This window comes from Bos grunniens, chromosome 10 (assembly GCF_055505025.1).
Source record: "Bos grunniens cultivar Pamir isolate PY7600 chromosome 10, Bosgru_T2T1.0, whole genome shotgun sequence".
Lineage (NCBI taxonomy): Eukaryota > Metazoa > Chordata > Mammalia > Artiodactyla > Bovidae > Bos > Bos grunniens.
In genome coordinates this window covers 32,754,839-32,776,396 of record NC_141174.1, presented here as the reverse complement: position 1 = coordinate 32,776,396, position 21,558 = coordinate 32,754,839, and the positions used below count along the sequence as shown (strand labels likewise).

Sequence of the window (21,558 nt, the reverse complement as noted above, 5' to 3'; positions counted from 1 at the left end):
GAGGGGGGGACACAAGTACACCCGTGACTGATTCATGTTGCTGTATGGCAAAAACCACCACAATATTGTAAAGTAATTAGTCTCCAATTAAAAATAAATAATTTTAAAAGTAAAAATTAAAAAAAAAACTTTAAAATTTCTTTTCTTTTTTCTCAGGTCAGCTCTTGTACCCTTCACATTTCTGCCAACACTAAAAACAAACTTTCTTGTCCATCTCTCAGTAGTTTTGTATGTATTGAATTCAGGGATAAAGACTACACTTGACAACCTTAACACATCTCCCTACTTTGCACGTGCAGCCCAATGTAGCCTTCTTTTCTCCTCAGAGTCTACATAGTTCACAACCATCCGCTTTTACTTACCATCAGTGTGTCTGTTCTGTTGTCTAGACTATCCCCCTCCTAGCGTCCTTCTCTTTTTATCTCTCTAAATTTTTTACTGTATGACTCTTAACAGTCATTTTATTATACGATCATGTTTGTTCTAACTGGTTATCTTCCTACCTAGCTGGAATTCACATGGTTAATAGTTTTTCATTGGCCTTCCACCCTGCTAGATAGATACTGGGATAATGCATGAGAAGATCATGTTTAAACCATAGTGTAGAGTCATGGGACTGGGTCAGCTGAACTTGTGCCTATTGGAACAGGGTCCTTCTTTTGCATAGGTTAATGGTGATTGGGTTACAAAGTGAAGGTGTGGTTTGCATCACTAGGGTGCAGTTCAAAGCAAGGACTGCCTGTAGTTTTTTTCTTTTTTTTTTTTTTAGCTAAAATGTACAGATTTTAGATTTTGGTTCATCTCTATAAATACCTATAAATATACATTAAACATATAAATTATAGGTAGCTCTATAAATATATACTTATATAATGTAAAAGCTGTTATTTAGTTCTAGGAGGTTTAATTTCTTATTTGCCCCTGATTAGTAACTTGGACTGGCTATATTAAAATCTAGAAGTTATGTCAGTATTATGGGAAAGGGGAAAATGGGTTTTCAGAATAAACTTAAAATACCTCTAAAAGAAATTTCAGTTTTAGAGGTGTACAGTTCAGAATAAAATTTTTTTAGAAATACTGGAGGCTAGAGAGAGTTCTGGAGGAAAAGAGTTGAAAAGGACTTCATAAACTAATCTAGAACTCATCATACTACAAGTTTAAATTTATCTCACTTGTTTTGCATTATTTGGTTACAGAATCAGCTTATTTAATTAAGCTCAGATGAGTGGGAGTTGTGGGGAAAAAGGCAGTGCAAACAGCCTTGAATCCATTTAGTTTGCCTACCCTATTCTCCCTCTTAAACCTGTCTGCCCTGATAAACTCTTGCTGTGCCCTGTTGGTGGCAGGTACCCAAAACACCCAGTGCAGTGCCTGGCACACATACTGCCAGCAGGTGAGCACCCGTGCCCTTCACCTTTCTGCCGACATAGAACTCGGCCCTCTTCAGTCCTGTTGTTTGTACTTGGTGACTACATTTCAAATAAGGTATTCTTGTGAATTTTAAAATATATTCTTTATTTTAAGGTATGATGAATGGGTAAAGGCTGACAGGATAATCTGGCCATTGGACAAAGGTGGACCAAAGAAAAAACAGAAGAAAAAAGCTAAAGTATGTATACAGGTGCTATATCCTTTAGATAACAGTTGTTCATATTGTATTAATACTGTGTTTTTTATAAAACTTGTTTTCTCATATAATCATTTTGAGTCTTTCAAAGTAATTGTGAGTTTGCCCCTTAGGCCCAGAAGCTAAAAAGTAAAAAATATGAACACATTTCCACACTATTTCAGAAAAGGTAAAAACCAGCTTCCCTTGGGGCACAGGCTTCAAATGCAAAGGCTTACGAGGTTCTCTAGAAAAGTGGTAAAGTAGGACTGAGCCCAGCAAAGAAGAGGTTATGTCCCTCGTCTAGAGAGGATGGAACCAACCACTCTGCTGTGGGATGCAGGCTCAGGCTTGCCAGATTTTAGAATTTTTTTTTCTCTCAAGACAAGTATATTTTTTAAAAAGTAAAATCTGGTTTTTAATTGTGGAAGCTAGTACTAAGTTTTAAAGCATACATTGGCTATATGTTCTAGCCTCATCCACACCCTCAATTTTCAGCCTTTGCTGTAGAGATGATGACATACCTTTCTTTTCCTCAGGAAATAGTAAGAGACAAGGGGAGAGCTGAATAGTATATAGCTCTCTTATGTGCTGCCTCTGACCTTCACAATATAATTGCAGTGTTACCATGTTGAAGTTGTAGAACATCATACTCATTTAAGTACAAAACATTAGAAAACTATTTAATTTTAATTTTTCCATAACTACAGATTACGAGTTGATGTAACTAATCTTTTTCAGTTACAGTTTTCCTTGGCAAAGTAGAGTATTTATTTTTCATAAAGGTACTATTTCTCATACATTTTATTGTTGTAACCTAGAACAAAGAAGACAGTGAAAAGGATGAAAAGAGGGATGAGGAGAGGCAGAAGTCAAAACGGGGACGACCTCCTTTAAAATCTACGCTTTCGTCTAACATGCCATATGGTTTGTCTAAGACTGCAAACAGTGACGGAAAATCAGGTACCAGAAGTGCTCGAAGCAATAGGCCAGACAGCTCACCTCTGTCAAATGGAATGGAAGGTGCTCAATTTTGAGGATCGTTGATTTAAAAAAAAAAAATCAATCATATAAATAATAAAACCAGTTGTGTGAGAGATTCATAGGAAGTCATCTAAGTTTTTAATACATGATTTAAATTCCAAAATTTGATTTGAACAAAATATTTATTTTGCTGTACCCTATTTATTTAAAATTCAGTGATATCTTACTTAGGAGTACCTTTTCTTGACAATATCAGAGAAATATTCTATTTTAATAGAGCACGGGTTGACAAGCCAGTATGCCACCCTGTCCTACAAAGCATGTACTGGTGTCTCCTGTAATCCACTGCTGTTCTGCTGCTGCTAAGTCACTTCAGTCTTGTCTGACTCTGTGCGACCCCATAGACGGCAGCCCACTAGGCTCCTCTGTCCCTGGGATTCTCCAGGCAAGAACACTGGAGTGGGTTGCCATTTCCTTCTCCAATGCATGAAAGTGAAAAGTGAAAGTGAAGTTGCTCAGCCCCGCCCGACTCTCAGTGACCCCATGGACTGCAGCCCGCCAGGCTCCTCCGTCCATGGGATTTTCCAGGCAAGGGTACTGGAGTGGGTTGCTATCGCCTTCATCTAGGATCTTCACCATTGCTGTTCACCTAGGATCTTTCAGTAAAGCTGAGACTGTTTTCAAAGAGAGCACAAACTAAAGTGGTAGACACATGTTTTGGGATGAATATAAGTGAACATATTTTATTCTGCATTTACGTTTTTTCCAACGTTTCTACTTTTGTATAGTTTTCTATGTAATTTAAGAAATGTTAAATATAGAAAATGTTCACATAAGAATTTTCCTCCCTTGAACACTTCTGAACCACAGGATTGCCATGAATCCACCATGTGGAGCTTTTGTGCAAGTTAGAAAGGGCATCTTTCTTCCCCTTTACTGCCATCTGCTGGAAGGCTGACGTAATACACAAATGCAAGATTTCCACAAGGTTGCAAATGCTCTTAGAAGCATGCACGTGTACAGCCTACAAAATTATACATTTTTTTGCTAAACTGCTTCATAAAAGTAAAAAACTACCTTTTTAAAAAATTGAGACAAAATTCTAAATTCTGTATATGATAAAACCATAAAATAAAACTACATACCTTTTCACTTAAAAAGTACATTTAAGCTTTCCTTTTTGCACTGTAAAATATGAGCACCATGTGGGCAGAATTCTTGTATTTTACAACTTCTGTATCATCTTATAACATTATTTATTATTTAAAAAATTCTCTGACTTAAAGAGAATGGTTTTTTTTTGCAGAAAGGTAACTGGCCTATACTTTCCTTTCTCTTAATCAGAGGAATATTTACATTTTTGAGAATTCAAGCTTCTCATTTTTATACATCTTTTCAGAATTAAGTAGAATGTCATACTCCTTTCTAAGGACATAAAATGGGCATTCCAGATTTTAATCAGTACCCTCTCAAATCAAACCACTTCATATGTTAACTTCATATTTCAGTACTAGTCCTTTGATTTTTCTAAGGGTTGCTGCTGCTGCTGCTGCAGCTAAGTCGCTTCAGTCGTGTCCGACTCTGTGCGACCCCATAGACGGCAGCCCACCAGGCTCCCCCGTCCCTGGGATTCTCCAGGCAAGAGTACTGGAGTGGGGTGCCATTCCCTTCTCCAGTGCATGAAAGTGAAAAGTGAAAGTGAAAATGATGTCGCTCAGTCGAGTCCGACTCTAGCGACCCCATGGACTGCGGCCCACCAGGCTCCTCCGTCCATGGGATTTTCCAGGCAAGAGTACTGGAGTAGGGTGCCATTGTCTTCTCCGTTTCTAAGGGTTACTGTAGCCTAAATATGATACTAGTAAAAATTGGAAAAGAGCTCTTTTACAGAATTGAGACAGTAATATTTTTCTATGTAATATATTTTCACATGGAGTTTATTTGAGATCTCCCCTCCCCCATTTTTGGCACAAATATATGGTTTATTTTATATGAGAAATTTCTACAAGGAGGTATTCAGAGGTACATGATTAAGAGTTTTGTCTTTGGCAGAATTTTTATTATAAATTACATTGGTAATTAAGTAGAAACTTGTGTAATATAATATTTTCTCTTGCAGACTCCTGTTCATCTGATAGTGAAACAGAAGACCTTTTAGAAAAGAATTTGATGAATGAAGAACTTTCTCCTGATATTAAAGAAGAATTAGAAAAAAATGAAAATTTAAATGATGATAAGCTAGATGAAGAAAATCCAAAGACTGCTCCACATATATTAAAAGAAAATGATAGGACTCAAATGCAGTCTTTAGAAACCTTAAAGTTAGAAGCTGGAGAGAATGAACAAATAGTACAGATTTTAGGAAATAAAGTGGAGCAAGAAGAAGTTAAGAAAGATGCAGAAAAATCTCCTAAAGGAAAGGGAAGACGAAGCAAGACAAAAGATCTTTCTTTAGAAATTATAAAAATTTCATCATTTACCCAGGATGAAGCAGGAACTGAACCTCATATTGATGCTCAGAGTCCAGAATTTTCTTCTTTAGACAGTAAAAACTTTTCTTCTGCTACTGAAGATGAAACTGACCAATGTGCAAAAGAAAAAAAGTTGAAACGAAAGATCCTGGGACAGTCATCACCAGAGAAAAGAATAAGAATTGAGAATGGAATGGAAATGACAAATAGCATATCTAGCACATCTCAAGAAAGGACCAGTGATTGCACTGCATCTGAGGGAGTGAAAAACTTAAATTTTGAACAACACTTTGAAATAGAAAATGAAGGAATGCCATCATTAATAGCAGAGCCAAACCAGTGCGTTCAAGAATTGACTAATGAAAAATTCGATGGTCCAGCAGAAGAAACTGTAAATACCCCGCTAAAGGAAGAGGAGGATGCAATGCCTCTGATTGGGCCAGAAACCTTGGTTTGCCATGAAGTAGATTTGGATGATTTGGATGAAAAGGAGAAAACCAGCATTGAGGACGCAGTAGTTGAAAGCTCTGAATCTAACTCTCTTGTTTCTATTCCACCTGCCCTACCTCCTGTAGCACAGCATAACTTTTCAGTAGCGTCACCACTTACTCTCAGCCAAGATGAGTCTCGAAGTATAAAAAGTGAGAGTGACATAACTATTGAAGTTGACAGTATTGCTGAAGAATCTCAAGAAGGTCTCTGTGAGAGGGAGTCAGCAAATGGCTTTGAAGCCAGTGTTGCCTCTGGTACCTGTAGTATAATTGTTCAAGAGAGAGAGAGCAGAGAGAAGGGTAAGGACTTCCTAGGGAGAAAATCAGTCTTTATGTTAAAATTCAAAATTAGTATGCTAAGAGTTTTAGCAGCTTTGATCTGTTAAGTACCATTCTTCCCTTCCTTCTTCTTTCCCTCCCTCCTTCCTTCCTTCTCTTTTTCCCTTCCTCCTCTCCTGTGTTTCTTCTTTTTCCTTCCTTCCTTCCCCTGCTCCCTCTTTACCCCACCCTTTTTAAAAAACATATACATGGGAATTCATGTAGGCAGATGAATAAACATACTTGCTCTTGATTTTTTTTTCTAATTTTCTCTTTCCACTTATTTCAGGTCAGAAAAGGCCAAGTGATGGAACTAGTGGATTATTGGCAAAAAAGCAGAAGCGAACCCCAAAGCGAACAAGTGCTGTAGCCAAAAATGAAAAGAATGGAGCAGGTTGGTGCTTTGCAACACTGGCTTTAGTATGGTGTTAGTACTTTGAGCAGTTTTTTGGCCTGATCATCTGTGTCAGCTTAAAACTAAATTTGGTTTATTCTGTTCTGAAAAGTAGCAATTTTTCCATTAGTTTTTCATCTGAAAATTTGCTTGTCAATTTTATTTAGAGCTGAGATAGCTGTGGTTATTTTTTATGCTTATTGCATTTCTTATGTAATGCAGTTTAATATTAGAGGAATATGTTTGGAAATCTTGAAAAAAATAAGAAGAATAGAATAAAACAAATAGAATTTGAAAAACAGAAGAATTTTTTCAAATACATCTGAAAACAGATGTGTGTACAATAAAGAATAAAGTTAAGTTATGGGATATAGTGGGAAAAAACATGGTTGATTTGACAAATTATAATTTTACATCCAAAACATGTCTTCCTACAAGTCTGAAATGGAAATACTAGACTACGGTAGATACATATTCCAAGGAAGGAGCATATAATTTATTTAAGACAAAGGGCATTTCAAAAAAATTCCTTTGAACCGTATTTCAAGTAGTCAGTAATCAGATGTGGCTAATGGCTGAACAAGACAGGTATGGAGTATAGAGAAAGAGTGATAGGCGATGAGACTAGAAAGATAGCAGGAATTGCAAAGGGAAAATGAATGAGTTTACAGTGGATGCATGGACAGACGTTACCTTAGTCAAAATGACCACCACCAGCAACGGGATCAAGTGAAGTGATGTGCCTCCTGATGGGATGCACCGTGAAGAGTGTCGTGCACCTCTGCGACATTCCTGTCAAAGACGTATGACCCGACTGTGATCGTGAGGACCCAGCAACAAGTTCAAACTGAAGGATACTCGGTAGAATAATTGGGCTATAATTTTAAAAATTGTCAGGGTCATGAAAGTCAAAGAGGAGCCATTCCAGATTGAAGGAGATTTATGTGACAAGTAAATGAGGTATATAATTCTCACCTGGATACTATTGGTATAAAGAACATTATTGGGTCAAACTAGAGATACTTGCGGAGAAGGCCATGGCACCCCACTCCAGGACTCTTGCCTGGGAAATCCCATGGATGGAGGAGCCTGGTAGGCTGCAGTCCATGGGGTCACTAAGAGTCGGGCACGACTGAGCGACTTCACTTTTCACTTTCATGCATTGGAGAAGGAAATGGCAACCCACTCCAGTATTCTTGCCTGGAGAATCCCAGGGACGGGGGAGCCTGGTGGGCTGCCGTCTATGGGGTCGCACAGAGTCAGACACAACTGAAGTCACTTAGCAGTAGCAGCAGCAGCAGCAGAGATACTTGTGTGGAGTCTGAGGATTAGATGACAGTAATATATCTGGTTGTTTAGGAGTGTGGTGGATTTAAAAACACATCCACAAATGTGTTGATATGCTTCTCTTCAAGAGGCAAAGCCCAGTTCCTTCATTTTGGGTATGGGCTGTATTTAGTCACTTTCTTTTAACTAGTAAAATAGAGTGGACATGATGGAGTATGACTTGAAGCTCATAAAAGGCACAACAGATTCTTCTCTGCTTTCCTCTGGATCAGTTGCTCTGGGGAAAGTTAGCTGCCATGTTGGGAGGACAGTCAAGCAGTGTATGGAGAGGCGCACATGGTGAGGAACCAAGCATATCCTTCCTACAGCCAGCAAGAACTGAGGCTTCCTGATGCTCACTAACAGCCATGTGAGTGAGCCATCCTGGAGCATATCATTCAGCTCCAGTCAGGTCTTCAGAGACCAGAGCCTGGGCTAAAAGCTTGGCAGCAACCCCACAAGATTCCCTGAGCCAGGCCACAAAGCCACGATGCTTCCAGATTCTGACCCTCAGAAGCCATGTGAGATACTAAACATTTGTAGTTTTAAACTGCTAAGTTTTGGCTAATTTGTAGATAACTAAAACAAGGAGAATGTTCTCATTTATAAGACATAAACACTATAAGGTACTCAAATATGGCAGGGCAAGTTATCCTCAAATGGCAGAAAAACATTTTTTAGTAACCATTCTTCATCTTTTTTGTAAGTTTGAAAATTGTCTCAAAGTAAAAAGTTAAAAAAGGAAAAAAGAAAGGAGATGATCAGTTTTTCTTTGTGGAAATAATCTTTGGCTTAACTGAGGCAGTGAAAGAAGGGATGAATGAAGAGAATTAGGACATAAAGTCACTGTGTGTGTGCACTAAGTCACTTTAGTCTTGTCCAACTCTTTGTGACCCCATGGACTGTAGCCTGCCCACCTCCTCTGTCCATGGGATTCTCCAGGCAAGAATATTGGAGCAGGTTGCCATTTCTTCCTCAGAGGATGTTCCCAATACAGATATCGAACCTGTGTCTCTTATGTCTCTTGCATTGGTAGGCAGGTTCTTTACCACCAGTGCCACCTGGGAAACCCAAGAATACTGGAGTGTGTAGCCATTTCTTTCTCCAGGGGATCTTCCTGATGCAAGATCAAACCCGGGTCTCCATTGTGGGTAGATTCTTTACCATTTAAGCCGCCAGGGAAGCCCATAAAATCACTAGGACTCTATTAGTAGTAGTAAGATATGAGGAACTGGTTAACTAACATATGGCATACAGGAGTAGCAGCAGATTGTTGGAAGAGTAATTTAGGGAATGTTGTATTAGAAGTACCAAGTATTAGGGAAATAAGGCTCAGGAGCTTCGAAAAGAGTCTGGTTTTAGGAGACAGTTGTTGAAGGATTACAAGATGATAAAGCTGCTATGTGAGGGTTGTAAAATGAGAGGAAAAAGGACCAGGAGTGGAATTATGTGGCATATCCCTTTAAATGGGCCAGGAAGAGGAGAATAGAAGCAGATTAGAGATAAATGAAAATCAGTAAACAGTTGTTGGTTTGAATAGGAAAGATGGTTCAAATGCAATAGAATATTCACGTGGGATTAAAATGTATTCATTGAAGTTGGTGAATAGTGTTAGGGGCCCTAATAAGAGCATGGGAAGGAGATGGATTAGAAGGTACGGAAATCAGGATAACAACGAATTTCTCTTTCATGAAATTTGACCCTAAAGAGAAGGAAAGAGGTACCAGCCAAATGGGGAGGTTTTCCTCTCCTTCCCTCCTTCTCTCTCTAAGGGGTGGGAAAGCTTTAAGTATGTTGGTAGACTCTGATAGAAGAAGAAAAGATAAAATGACATTGAGGTGTTTCAGAGATGCTGAGAATAAATGGTTTCAAGAGTATAGCTGAAGATATTATAGTAGTTTGCCCAGAATTAACAGTCTCCTCTTTTTGAGGCTGAAAAAGTGCCAAAGGGACAGATACAGTAGGGAAGGGGCTGGGAAATATGGTGTGTAACCCACAACTTTGCCTTTTTAGTAGAAGGCAGAGTTGGATTTTGAGAGTAAATATGGTCAAGTAGGGTGTAGACTTTGAAATAAAGCAGAAAAGTTGAGAGAAAATTCTAATTTGTTATTAAATGAAAACCAAAAGCATCTCTCTCAGTGCAGATTTGGTGAGGAGGGATACAGACTTGGAACCAAATATCTGCTCACATTTTATTATACAAATGTTAACAGCTGGGTGTTTATTTTGTGCTTCTTCATATATATAGTTTGGGTTGGTCCCCTTTTGGGTTGTTTTTATGTTTTGTTTTAAACATATATAGGGCAATACTATGCTTATTGTTTAACTTTATCATTTCATAATCTGTTTTGGATATTTGGTCATTTTTGTTCCAAAAAGAGATGGGAATACCAGACTACCTTACCTGCCTCCTGAGAAACCTGTATGCAGGTCAAGAAGCAACAGTAAGAACTGGACATGGAACAACAGACTGGTTCCAAATTGGAAAAGGAGTACGTCAAGGCTGTATACTGTCACCCTGCTTATTTAACTTATAAGCAGAGTACATCATGTGAAATGCTGGGCTGGATGCAGCACAAGCTGGAATCAAGATTGCCAGAAGAAGTACCAACAACCTCAGATATGCAGATAATACCACGCTAATGGCAGAAAGCAAAGAGGAACTAAAGAGCCTCTTGATGAAGGTGAAAGAGGAAAGTGAAAAAGCCGCTTTAAAACTCACCATTCATAAAACTAAGATCCTGCCATCCGGTCCTATCATTTCATGGCAAATAGATGGGGAAAATGTGGAAGCAGTGGCAGATTTTATTTTCCCAGGCTCTGAAATCACTGCAGATGGTGACTGCAGCTATGAAATTAAAAGACGCTTGCTCCTTGGAAGAAAAGCTATGACCAACCTAGAAAACATATTAAAAATCAGAGACATCACTTTGCTGATAAAGGTCCTTCTAGTCAAAGCTATGATTTTTCTAGTAGTCATGTTTGGATGTGAGAGTTGAACCATAGAGAAGGCAGAGTGTAGAAGAATTGATGCTTTTGAACTGTGGTATGGAGAAGACTGTTGAGAGTCACCTGGACAGCAAGGAGATAAAACCAGTCAGTCCTAAAGGAAATCAACCCCGAATATTCATTGAAAAGACTGCTGCTGAAGCTAAAGCTCCAATACTTTAGCCACCTCATGTGAAGAGCTGACTCATTGGAAAAGACCCTAATGCCAGACCCTTCCCCAGCATCGGGAAGATTGAAGGCAAAAAAAGAAAGGGGTGACAGAGGATGGTATCACCGACTCAATGGGCATGAGTTTGAACAAGCTCCAGGAGATGGAAGGACAGGAAAGCCTGGCATCCTGCATCGGGTTGCAAACAGATACGACTTAGCAACTGAAAAACAACAATAATATATAATTCTTAGCCATTTCCCTTTTGGTGGGTATTTAGGTTATTTCCATCTTTTTATTGTTATAAAACTTAGCACTTTTGTGCATTTGTTTCTTTAGGATACCAAAAAGTGTAATTGCTGGGTCTGTTGCATTTTTAAAGTTTTTATCATTTATAATCTGAGTTAACTTTTTCTTCTTATAGGACAAAGCAGTGATAGTGAAGATCTTCCTGTCCTAGACAATTCAAGTAAATGTACCCCAGTAAAGCATCTTAGTGTATCTAAGCCACAGAAGCTTGCACGATCCCCTGCAAGGATATCCCCTCACATCAAAGATGGAGAAAAAGATAAACAGAAAGAAAAACATCCGAATTCATCCCCTCGGACATATAAGTGGAGCTTTCAACTCAGTAAGATGCTTATAGAAAACTTGAATGTATATCACAAAGTGATATGTCAGATGTCAAAAGTGATACGTTAAAATGTCAAAACAAGAAATAATAATTAGCAAATTCATTTATTTAGGTATCCTAAATATTGCCTTATCAATAATCATTACTTAACATAAATGAAAGAATCTGTGTCTTACATGTTAACTTCATAAACACTGGAGAAAGGTCTCTAGTTATGAAATGAGACATGTATGATTTATACAGATTGATGAAACTTAAACATCCTTTCTTGTATTGACAATTGGAAATAACTAAAACATCAATACAAAGACACTATATGGGTGAACAGCTAAAATTATAGATCAGAGATGCTGTATGTGGGATGTTTTCTTGTGCTTCTCTGATCATTTCAGTGATATATCATTAAGTAATATATGTTTAGTTAAGAAAATTTGGGATGTATATAGAAATCTTATTCCTGAATTTAATGTCTTCTCTTTTTATAAAACCTTATTTAGTGTACTGTTAGGTTTTAATAAACTAAAGCTTTTGTTGATTTATGAGTCAGAGTTTTGAAAGAACTGCCATTTTTTTTCTTATAGAATTAATTCCAAAGTAACTGTTTTTTTGCCTTTTAGATGAATTAGATAATATGAACAGTACAGAGAGAATCTCTTTTCTCCAAGAAAAACTACAGGAAATCAGAAAATATTACATGTCTTTGAAGTCTGAAGTTGCAACCATAGACAGGAGGAGAAAAAGATTAAAAAAGAAAGACAGAGAAGGTAATTTGATTATAATTTTTCTTCTCTCTATTTTTCAAATATATACCGTATCACTTTAGAAGATTTAGGCTTATCACTTTTTGAATATAGTATATAAATTATTTTTAGATTGCTAGGTTTTCTTCTTTGTTGCTGCTGTTGAAATGAGCCAACAACTGAATTAGTCAGAATGAGACTTCTGCTTTTGGTTTTTTAATGTTTTTTAAAACATTATTTATTTTTATTTTTTGGCTGTGCTGGGTCTTCTTTGCTTTGTGTGTGCTTTCTCTGACTTCCAGGAGCGGGGACCACTCTTCATCGCGATGTGCAGGCTTCTTAGTCGGGTGGCTTTTCCTGTTGTGGAGCACAGGCTGTAGGGCACATGGGCTTCAGGAGTTGCAGCTCACAGGCTCAGTAATTGTGGTGCATGGGTTTCGCTGCTCTGTGGCATGTGGAATCTTCCAGGCCAGGGTTGAACCCAACCTGTGTCCCCTTCATTGGCAGGTGGACTCCAATCCACTGCTCCACCAGGGAAGTCCAGAATGAGACTTTTGAAAGGGACTATGAGCTGTTTTACAAAATGTGTGATTTTACTAAATGTGGTGGGTTCTCAAGAAGAGCTTGCTCCCTCTGAATATCTCTCACTATTCAACAGACATTTTATTGACTGCCTATTAACAGGCATTATATATTATGGGGTTCATCAAAACAAAGAAGCATATGGCTTCTTCTCTAGGAGATTGTCTTGTTGGGATTGTAAGGCATTTCCTAAACAACTACTGCATAAGATATTTCAGCTCTACAACATTAATGCACATATACCATATGCCAGGCCTTCTTTCGTGAAAGTACAGAGATGAATGAGATACAGACCTCTATCTCAAAGTCTTACTGTCCAGTGGAACTGTGTGTTGAGAGTCCTAAGAGTGATACACAAGTATAGGTGGAAGGAGAGATGACTTTGATATAATCATAAAGACAGTAGCATCTAAGCTAAACCTTAAAAATGTATAGGATTGGCTTTAGTTAAACATTGTCATGCTCATGTCTGCCCCAAGCCCCAAGCCCAGGCCTCACTAAAATAATATAAAGAAAACTAAAAGCCCTATACACACAAGGACAAGAGAATGGGACAGCAGATTGACTGTTGCCAACAGGAAGTGTCAGCAGTATGTCAGCACATGAGAGAATGCTAAAAACCTAAGCTTGTTTATCCTTGTAGTGGGACAAAACAAGGAGAAGCTAATTCATACTACATCACCCCCCCCCGAAAAGCTCTGAAGGCAATGTAAAGTGTGAGGCTGAAAAATGGGAGACTGGTTGAAATGGAAGGAGAAATTGGATCCTTTCATCCCACCCTGTGAAGTAAACTACCTTTTCCCCTAGCTTTAGCCAAAAAAAAAAAAACAAACCCAGGAGGTTACGTTATTGGAGGCTGGAAGAGATCAACAGGCTTATAGACAGACTCAGGAAACCAACCATAGCTGAAGGTGAGGGTTAAGTGGTATTAAGTGGTAAACCAAAAAGACGGAGCTTGAGTAAAAGTTGCCAGTAATGAATGATGAGACTCCTATTCCTTTTCCAAACAAAGATCTCATCTTCTTAGCCCTCTGAAAGCTGGTAACTAAGCTTATGGTTATTCCTGGAAGGAGACTGAAAGATTCCTCTAAAGAAACTGGTCAGTCCAAAAGAAATGATCTAACAGATACCAGCATTTGGAGGGTCCTGAACCAAAAAGCAAGTTCCTTGCCAATCACCACGTGTACAGTGCCCAACATTTAAAAGCCTGACATACTCATGTACAGCTTCCAATTAGCTCAATGCTCCTTCTCTTAAATATGGAAGTGAAGATCAGATGTTTGAGGAAAGCCCCTACATAAAGACAGAAACCAAAATAGAAAATGAGAACAAAAAAGAACTTGGAACATGCCATATAAAAACAACTATAATTAATATCCAGAGTTACAGGAAGGATACTGCAGTCTTGAAACAACAATGTGGTGGTGGTTTAGTCGTTAAGTTGTATCTGACTCTTGTGGTCCCATGAACTGTAGCCTGCCAGGCTCCTTTGTCCATGGGATTCTCCAGGAAAGAATACTAGAGTGGATTGCCATTTCCTTCTCCATGAAGCCAGAATATGAGACTATTAATGAAATTCAGAGAACATGAAGGATCTCTTAAACATATGGTGGTAGGAATAAAAAATAAAAAGAAGGATTAGATAACAAGGCTAGAGAAATACCAGTAAAAAGTAAAAAAGATAAAAGGAGAGAATAAGAGAAGTATAGGATCTGGCTGGAAGTACAGATTGAACTTCTGAATCATAGGCTTTATAGAAAGAGAGCACTGAATAAACATAGGAGGAAGTTGTCATCAAAGACCTAAGAAAAATTTCCAGAACTGAAGGAGATGGATTAGAAGATTGAAAGGACTCATAAAGAATGGGAGGGGTTGTGGTGGGAGGGTGAGCAGGAATCACACCAAAGCAAATTATGAAACTTCAGAACCCTTTGGATAAAGGTAAGATTCTAAAAGCTTACCATATATGTGTTACTCTCTCAGTCATGTCTGACTCTTTGCAACCCTGTAGAACTGTAGCCCACCAGGCTTCTCTGCCCGTAGGATTTTCCAGGCAAGAATACTGGAGAGGGTAGCCATTTCCTTCTCCAGGGGATCTTCCCGACTCAGGGATTGAACCCATGTCTCGTACATCTCCTGCACTGGCAGGTGGGTTCTTTACCACTAGCACCACCTGGGAAGCCTTTTACCATATAAAGGTACATACAAAAAGATGGGCCTCAGAACAGCATCAGATTTCTCGATGGTGTCATTAAAACTAGAAGCCAAGTTATGAAAATAACATGAGATCCAGCAAAGAAGGAATCCAACAGGAAAACAATAAGGAAAATCTCAAGATGATGGTGAGGGGAAGCCCTAGAATGACTACTCCATAGCAAGCCTACAAAGTGGCTATTTCAGAAATAGGATAGAACAGTAGGGGAGGGCTCTAGGAGGGATGTCCCTAAAGAAAAAAAAAAAAAGTAAATTACCTGATAGGCTTGCCCATCTCTAGAGAAGTTTTCTATCTATGGCTCTTAAGGAATGAATTACTGATAGAATGGCCTGTATCATATGTAGTCTTGAAGCATTCAACTCCAAGTCCAGCAGTTCTCAATTCCTGGAAATACAGTGGAGCAAAAGGAAAGAGACTGACTTTCTTTGTTTGTCCTTTTGAAAAACTAAATAGCAAGAAGTCTTTACAGAATTTTTAAACACAAGAAGAACAAATCAACAAATGGAACTTTCTTTAGAGAACTTTCAGTTGCTTTGAGTTTCCTAAAGGTCATATAAGTTTCAGACAACCAAGAATATAATTTTCTTACGGTCTTCTTCCCTTTTTTGATTTTTTTAATTTGTGTGTGTGTGAAGTGAGTTATTAAAGTGAGACATTGACTTCTAGCATACATATTGGAATTTGTAGTAATGAGTTAAATATATTGACAGTACACACACTGAGGGAGGTATATAAAAATTAAATAATAAAATAAATAAATAAATACCTAATAATTAAATAAATAATAAAATAAATAAAAATTAAATAATAAATAAAATAAAATTAAAACTTCAAGTAAAATAGGAATAATTGAGCAAAGATTTGCAAAAGATAGAGCTCTGCAAAGAAGTGTAAACTAAAAAATGGCAAAGCAGCTGATGCATAGAATAGTGATCTCTAATCCATGCTTCTGGAGTGTTATGTCAAAGTCACTTGGGGCACTTTTTCTAGTCACTCAGCCACAGTTCCATCCTGATCCCATGATTCTGATACCTGATCTAGATTACTGCTCTTTGCTTCCATCTGGTATATTGGGACAGGATAAAGATAGGAAGCCAATGGTTAGCTGGTTACAAGGTATTTTCTAGGATGGGGAATTCTTTTAGGGTCCTTTAACCCAGAGACAGGCAGGAATTTGCTACAGTGAAAACTTAACCTCAGGTTGATCTTGTTTCTGATTTGGAGACAAAGGTGATTTTCTTTCAGGGATCTTTCAAGTAGGGATTTAAGAGTTTATACCTAGTCTTTATATTTTATGGTGCCTTTTTGAACTCAGTTACTTAGTGATTAGAGACTGATTCGGAGAAGGCAATGACATCCCACTCCAGTGCTCTTGCCTGGCAAATCCCATGGACAGGAGAGCTTGGAAGGCTGCAGTCCATGGGGTCGCTGAGGGTCGGACACGACTGAGCGACTTTACTTTCACTTTTCACTTTCGTGCATTGGAGAAGGAAATGGCAACCCACTCCAGGGTTCTTGCCTGGAGAATCCCAGGGACGGGGGAGCCTCGTGGGCTGCCGTCTCTGGGGTCGCACAGAGTCGGACATGACTGAAGCGACTTAGCAGCAGCAGCAGCAGCAGCAGAGACTGATTCCACTCAGTTAAGCCAAACAAAATTTTTGCTGCTGTTAATTCCTTCATGCACCATTTGAGAGGACTATAATGGAAGTGAATAATGTTTAAGAAATTTATTTCTAATTTGCCAGTGGTTGGGTATCTGTGTGTGATAGTTTTCCAGTCTAATGTAACTTGTTTGATTCCACAGTGTCTCATGCCGGAGCCTCCATGTCATCTGCTTCATCGGACACTGGAATGAGTCCCTCTTCCTCATCTCCCCCACAAAACGTACTTGCTGTAGAATGCAGGTGATAAACGTTTTCTCTGCCTTCCCAGCAGTTTGCTGCCATGGACATAAATCCCCAAACCCCGAAATACAACCACAGAAAGCACTCAACTGGTTTGACATTGCTAAGTATATCCTGTACACTTTTCAAGGCTGGATTGTATCTACTCCCTTCTCTTTTCTTTTTTTCTGTTGCAAAAAAGAAGCTGATTAGTAACTGAAGTTTAGGCAGCCTGCCACATTTGTCATAATTTTTCCTCTATAATTTTTTTTTTCATTTTTTCTTGTGAAGATAGAAAAAGGGCACTTAGCAAATTTGAAATTGTATAATAAAGCTTTCAGGTGTTACAGAAATCATAGACAAGCAAGTGCACATGATAAACATCAAAATATTATCCAGCTAAATAGTTACTGCTGCACTTTCACTGAGATGTATTTGAACACTTGGTGAGTAGGGGGTTTATGTTGTGTTCTTTTTAATTGTTGTTGTTGGTTTTATTATTTTTGTGGAAGCACTTGCTATTTAGAACTGCCAAAGTATATGTTCAGCAGTGTGCCCAGGTTTAAGGTGTAAATGGGACAAAATAAATTGTGAAAGGAAGTGTAGTTGACTGAAAACTACAGTTGTAATAAGTCTTCCACTTTTTATAGGATTTTTGAGCACACAATTATGCAAATATTTTAATGTTTATTAATGTTTACAGTGGAATTGTGAATAAGTTTTCAGTGGACTATCTTATCCCTTGACAAAAATATTTTGTCTTTTTTCTATGTAATTTCAGAGTTTTTATTTTGTTACAAAAAACAAAAATGAAATATATAACAACAATGAAGTTATTTAACAAGATTTCTAAAGCTGAAAATTTTGTGTAAAATAAGGTATTATCTTGCAACTTGTTAAATATATTTATTCAGACATTGGATGTTGTATTTTTATGTATTTTTTAAAATATTAATAAAATTGAAAAAAAGAAAATTCTAGGTTAATTCACTCTTCAAATGACAATAGCTCTCAGCTGTCCCTTTTACAGGAGGTTGCATCCAGCAGCTTTGCCTGTATTGAAGGGAATCTGTCTCAGTCCTTCAAACAGTGTAGAACTATATAAATGGGCATCTGGATCATTAAAGTATGTCCTTGTTTAGAAACTTTGGCAGTCCTAGTATTTAAACCATTTTGAGGATCAAATTTTTGGTTGCCCTTAAAATATTTTGTCACCGTTTTTATGTTTGCTATACTGCCGAATAAATTTATATCTCCCAAAGTTGAGATGCAACAACTAAGTAAAGCAATTATGTATGCTTTGTTTGTGAATTGTTTCACAGACTGATACATTTTGTAAATAATTCTTCCAAAATCATGTACTTAAAGCATTTTTGCCATATACATTATGTAAAAAGGTGATTTTTTAAAATCAGTTTTTAAATTCATGTTTGTACATTGAAAGGGGTTTTTTTTAAACCCCCTTTTCTGTGTTTAATATGCTGTAGAGTAATAACCTAGATGCTCTAGACTGTATATCAGGATCTGATTTACAAGAACAAAGTCAGAGCCAGACACTAGTGATGGCATAGCATTACTGAAATCATTGTTTCTTAATTTCATTTTACCACATTGTGAACTTGTGATTCAGATTCCTTCCATTTTCGCAGAGAATTAAAAACAAAAAAGTACTCTTGTAAAATGCACTTTTCTGTCTTTTCTTTGCAAAGCAGAAGTATTTCAATGTAAAATAAAAATGGAGCTCAGTGGGCAGTATTAATAAAGGCCATGTTTTAAACATAGGCTTTATATTTTCAGTTTTCATTTAAGTGATTGTTTTTTTTTCTCCAAGTGCCAGTAACTCACAGTTGGAAAGTCAGACTTCACAAAACAAAGCATATTCAATATATTCTATATATTCTTCAGTCTCTACAATTAAATATTTCTAGTACTTAATTATAAAAATCTTAAAACTGTGTCATTCTAATACAGTTGGAACCAAGAGGCAACCTTATATTCATACATTAGATATTTTAATGATTTATCAGCTTGAATATTGTCCTTTCTAATCATTATAAATCTGGTAATGAAGTATTGAGACCTTGCTACAGAGAGCAAAATTATATATTCAACTGAATGGGTACATGAACACTGTTAAAATCTTTTTATTGGGGCCAGTGGCCGGAAAGGACTATGAAAGTAATTGAATTTTGAAAGAGTATTGATGAGGTATTAAATTCACACATTCACCATATTTTGAAATTAGCTAACCTTTGAGTAGATAGCTCTTCTACATGACTAAAAAAATAAAGCTACTCTTTAATATGTAAAGTGAAAGGTGCTATCTATAAAATCAACTTTTTTGAAGATTATGGAGATTTCTGTTTTAATATTCCAGGTGTGCTTTTACTGTAAAATTTCTGGTTTTCCTGTTCTTCACTAAGATATTTGTATTTATCACATTACATGCTCTGTCTTCTACAGATCTACTTAAAATTGGAAATCTTTATGCATTGTGCTATTAATTTCTTTATATACCTTTCTTATAAGCCCTGTAGTATAACATAGCTATCAGCATCATGTAAGCATTTTGAAGCTCTGAATTCAACCACACATAAAAACAATTATTTGAATTCATTCATCAACAATTTATTGGGTATCTTTGATGTCCCAGGAATTGTGCTAAGGCCCAGGAGACAAAACAGTGAACATGACAGAAAAAGGCCCCTGTGTTTGTGGACTGCATAATCTAATGAGCTCTATGTTAAACAGTTAGGCTATGTAATTCTTATCTATTGGCCTGATTATCATATGAAGTTATGACGTGCCATCAGAAAAATGATACAGAGTCCAACTAGTGTGAACGTCATCTGGGGAGGCTTTGCAGAGAAAGCAAACTGAGCCCCAGTGAGGATTATAAATTGGTTAGACAAATGGGAGGAGAAATATGGAAAGTAAAATGCTCAGGCACATTGAGGAGAAGTTGGTGCTAAGAACAGAGCTGAAGCAGAAGAGGCAGGAGCCAGGTCAAGCAGAGGTATTTAGGCACTGCCCAAGTCTTATATACTTGCCCATCTCTGCCTCTTGCTGCTTCTGTTCCCCCCACAACTCTCATCCCTACATATTCAGAACTATTTTAAAAGCCACTTTTGCAGGAAGCCTTTGCTGACTTCTTAACCACCCCCAGAATATCACTGTCCTTTATGCTCTTATAACATATTCAATCTTTAGTATTTTCTTGACAACTTATCTTGTACATTACATTTGTTTATGCGTGTGTCTTTCTACCTTACTAGATGTGTAGTTCCCTAAGGACTCCTCAGTCACAGGGGTATCCCACAAAGTACCTGGTCCAGCACCTAATATGTAGTAAAATGGTCAAAACTGTGTTTACTTAAGATTTGAATTGCCATTGTATTTTTACTAATGATGCTTATGCACAAAGTCAGACATTTAAAAGTTGTCTTTGGTGTTCTTTTCATAAAGTGATTTAAAAATAATATTTGAGAAGTGTAAAACTTGTTCAGCAGTCTAATCTCCAAAAAATAACCTTAAGCTGATGAATTCTTTTTCCTCTTCTCCTTGTTTCGTCTTTCCTTTTCCACTACTCTCATATAGTTACCAATTTTTATGCCATTACAGGAAAACTACAGTATGTCATAGCATTCATCATTAGTAAATACTGAAAGATTTTAAACAGAATAAGAAGAGCAGTGTTTCTAATTTTGGAATTTGTAATTAACATAATTATGAAGTCATCATCATTCTATAATTTGTACCACACAAAATTCACCTTGAAATGTTCTACTTTTGAAAAACTTAAGAAGCTTCCATGTAGATAGAATAAATGAGTACTCTACATAATAAATAACTGGATTTCTTCTCAAGGATAAGTTACATTAAATCAGACAATCTGATTCAAATCACTTTTTAGTACATCTCATGGGCTTCCCTAGTGGTTCAGTCAGTAAAGAATTCGCCTGCAATGTGGGAGACCTGGGTTCGATCCCTGGGTTGGGAAGATCCTCTGGAGAAGGGCATGGCAACCCACTCCAGTATTCTTGCCTGGAGAATCCCTATGGACAGAGGAGCCTGGCGAGCTGCAGTCCATAGGGTTGCAAAGAGACTTAGCGACTACACACAGCACACGTAAAAATTATGTTTGTTTATCTGAAATTCAAATGAACAGTTTCAGTGATGCAGTCATTATCTCCACAATTAGCCCTATAATAGAGCTAGTTTAAGGCAGTTATGAACACAGACTTAACTGGTAGTATTCCTTTGATAGGACACCTTTACCATCAACAGTTAACTGCTCTTAGAAATTCTCTTTGATCCTTATCCAAACCTGCACTCAAAAAACTGCATTAAAATTAAAAACTTCTCTATGACAAGACATTGAATAATTATGAATAAAGCCACTATAAATATACACATACAGGTTTTTGTTTGAGCATAAGTTTTCATTTCTCTTGGGTAAGCACCTAAGAGTAAGTTTTGTATGACTACCATTTTGCATTTCCACCAGCAACACACAAATTTCAGTTGCACTAAATCCTTGCCAGTACTGGATATTGTCAGGTGTTTTGGTTTTTTAGCAGTTCTAATAGTTGTGATATTTAGAAAGGTAAAGTGATTTGCCCATCCTCAGCTTATAAATCTTATTAAGGAGAATTTCAGACCCCATAAGTTCTCCTTAACCATACCAAGTGTTGGGGTGGATGCAGAAGAACTCAAACTCTTACTCCCTGCTATTTGAGAATACAAAGTGGTACAACTAC

The 21,558-nt window shown here is 37.4% G+C and overlaps 1 protein-coding gene across 6 annotated transcripts in view; it reads left to right on the top strand.

The window, feature by feature from the left end:
- Window positions 1-18,579, top strand: part of ARID4A (AT-rich interaction domain 4A) — a 61,938-nt gene extending 43,359 nt beyond the window's left edge. For 4 of the 6 annotated variants that reach the window (XM_086320505.1, XM_086320506.1, XM_086320508.1 and 1 more), the window contains exons 18-24: window positions 1,525-1,609; window positions 2,428-2,629; window positions 4,707-5,849; window positions 6,157-6,261; window positions 11,169-11,375; window positions 11,996-12,142; window positions 16,720-18,579. In XM_086320505.1, coding sequence (XP_086176631.1) covers window positions 1,525-1,609; window positions 2,428-2,629; window positions 4,707-5,849; window positions 6,157-6,261; window positions 11,169-11,375; window positions 11,996-12,142; window positions 16,720-16,823 — 1,993 coding nt within the window. In that variant the 3' untranslated portion in view covers window positions 16,824-18,579. The remainder of the gene's footprint in view (window positions 1-1,524; window positions 1,610-2,427; window positions 2,630-4,706; window positions 5,850-6,156; window positions 6,262-11,168; window positions 11,376-11,995; window positions 12,143-16,719) is intronic. The other 2 variants (XM_086320509.1, XM_086320510.1) reach the window with 1 other exon arrangement.
- The last annotated feature ends 2,979 nt before the right edge of the window (window positions 18,580-21,558 follow it).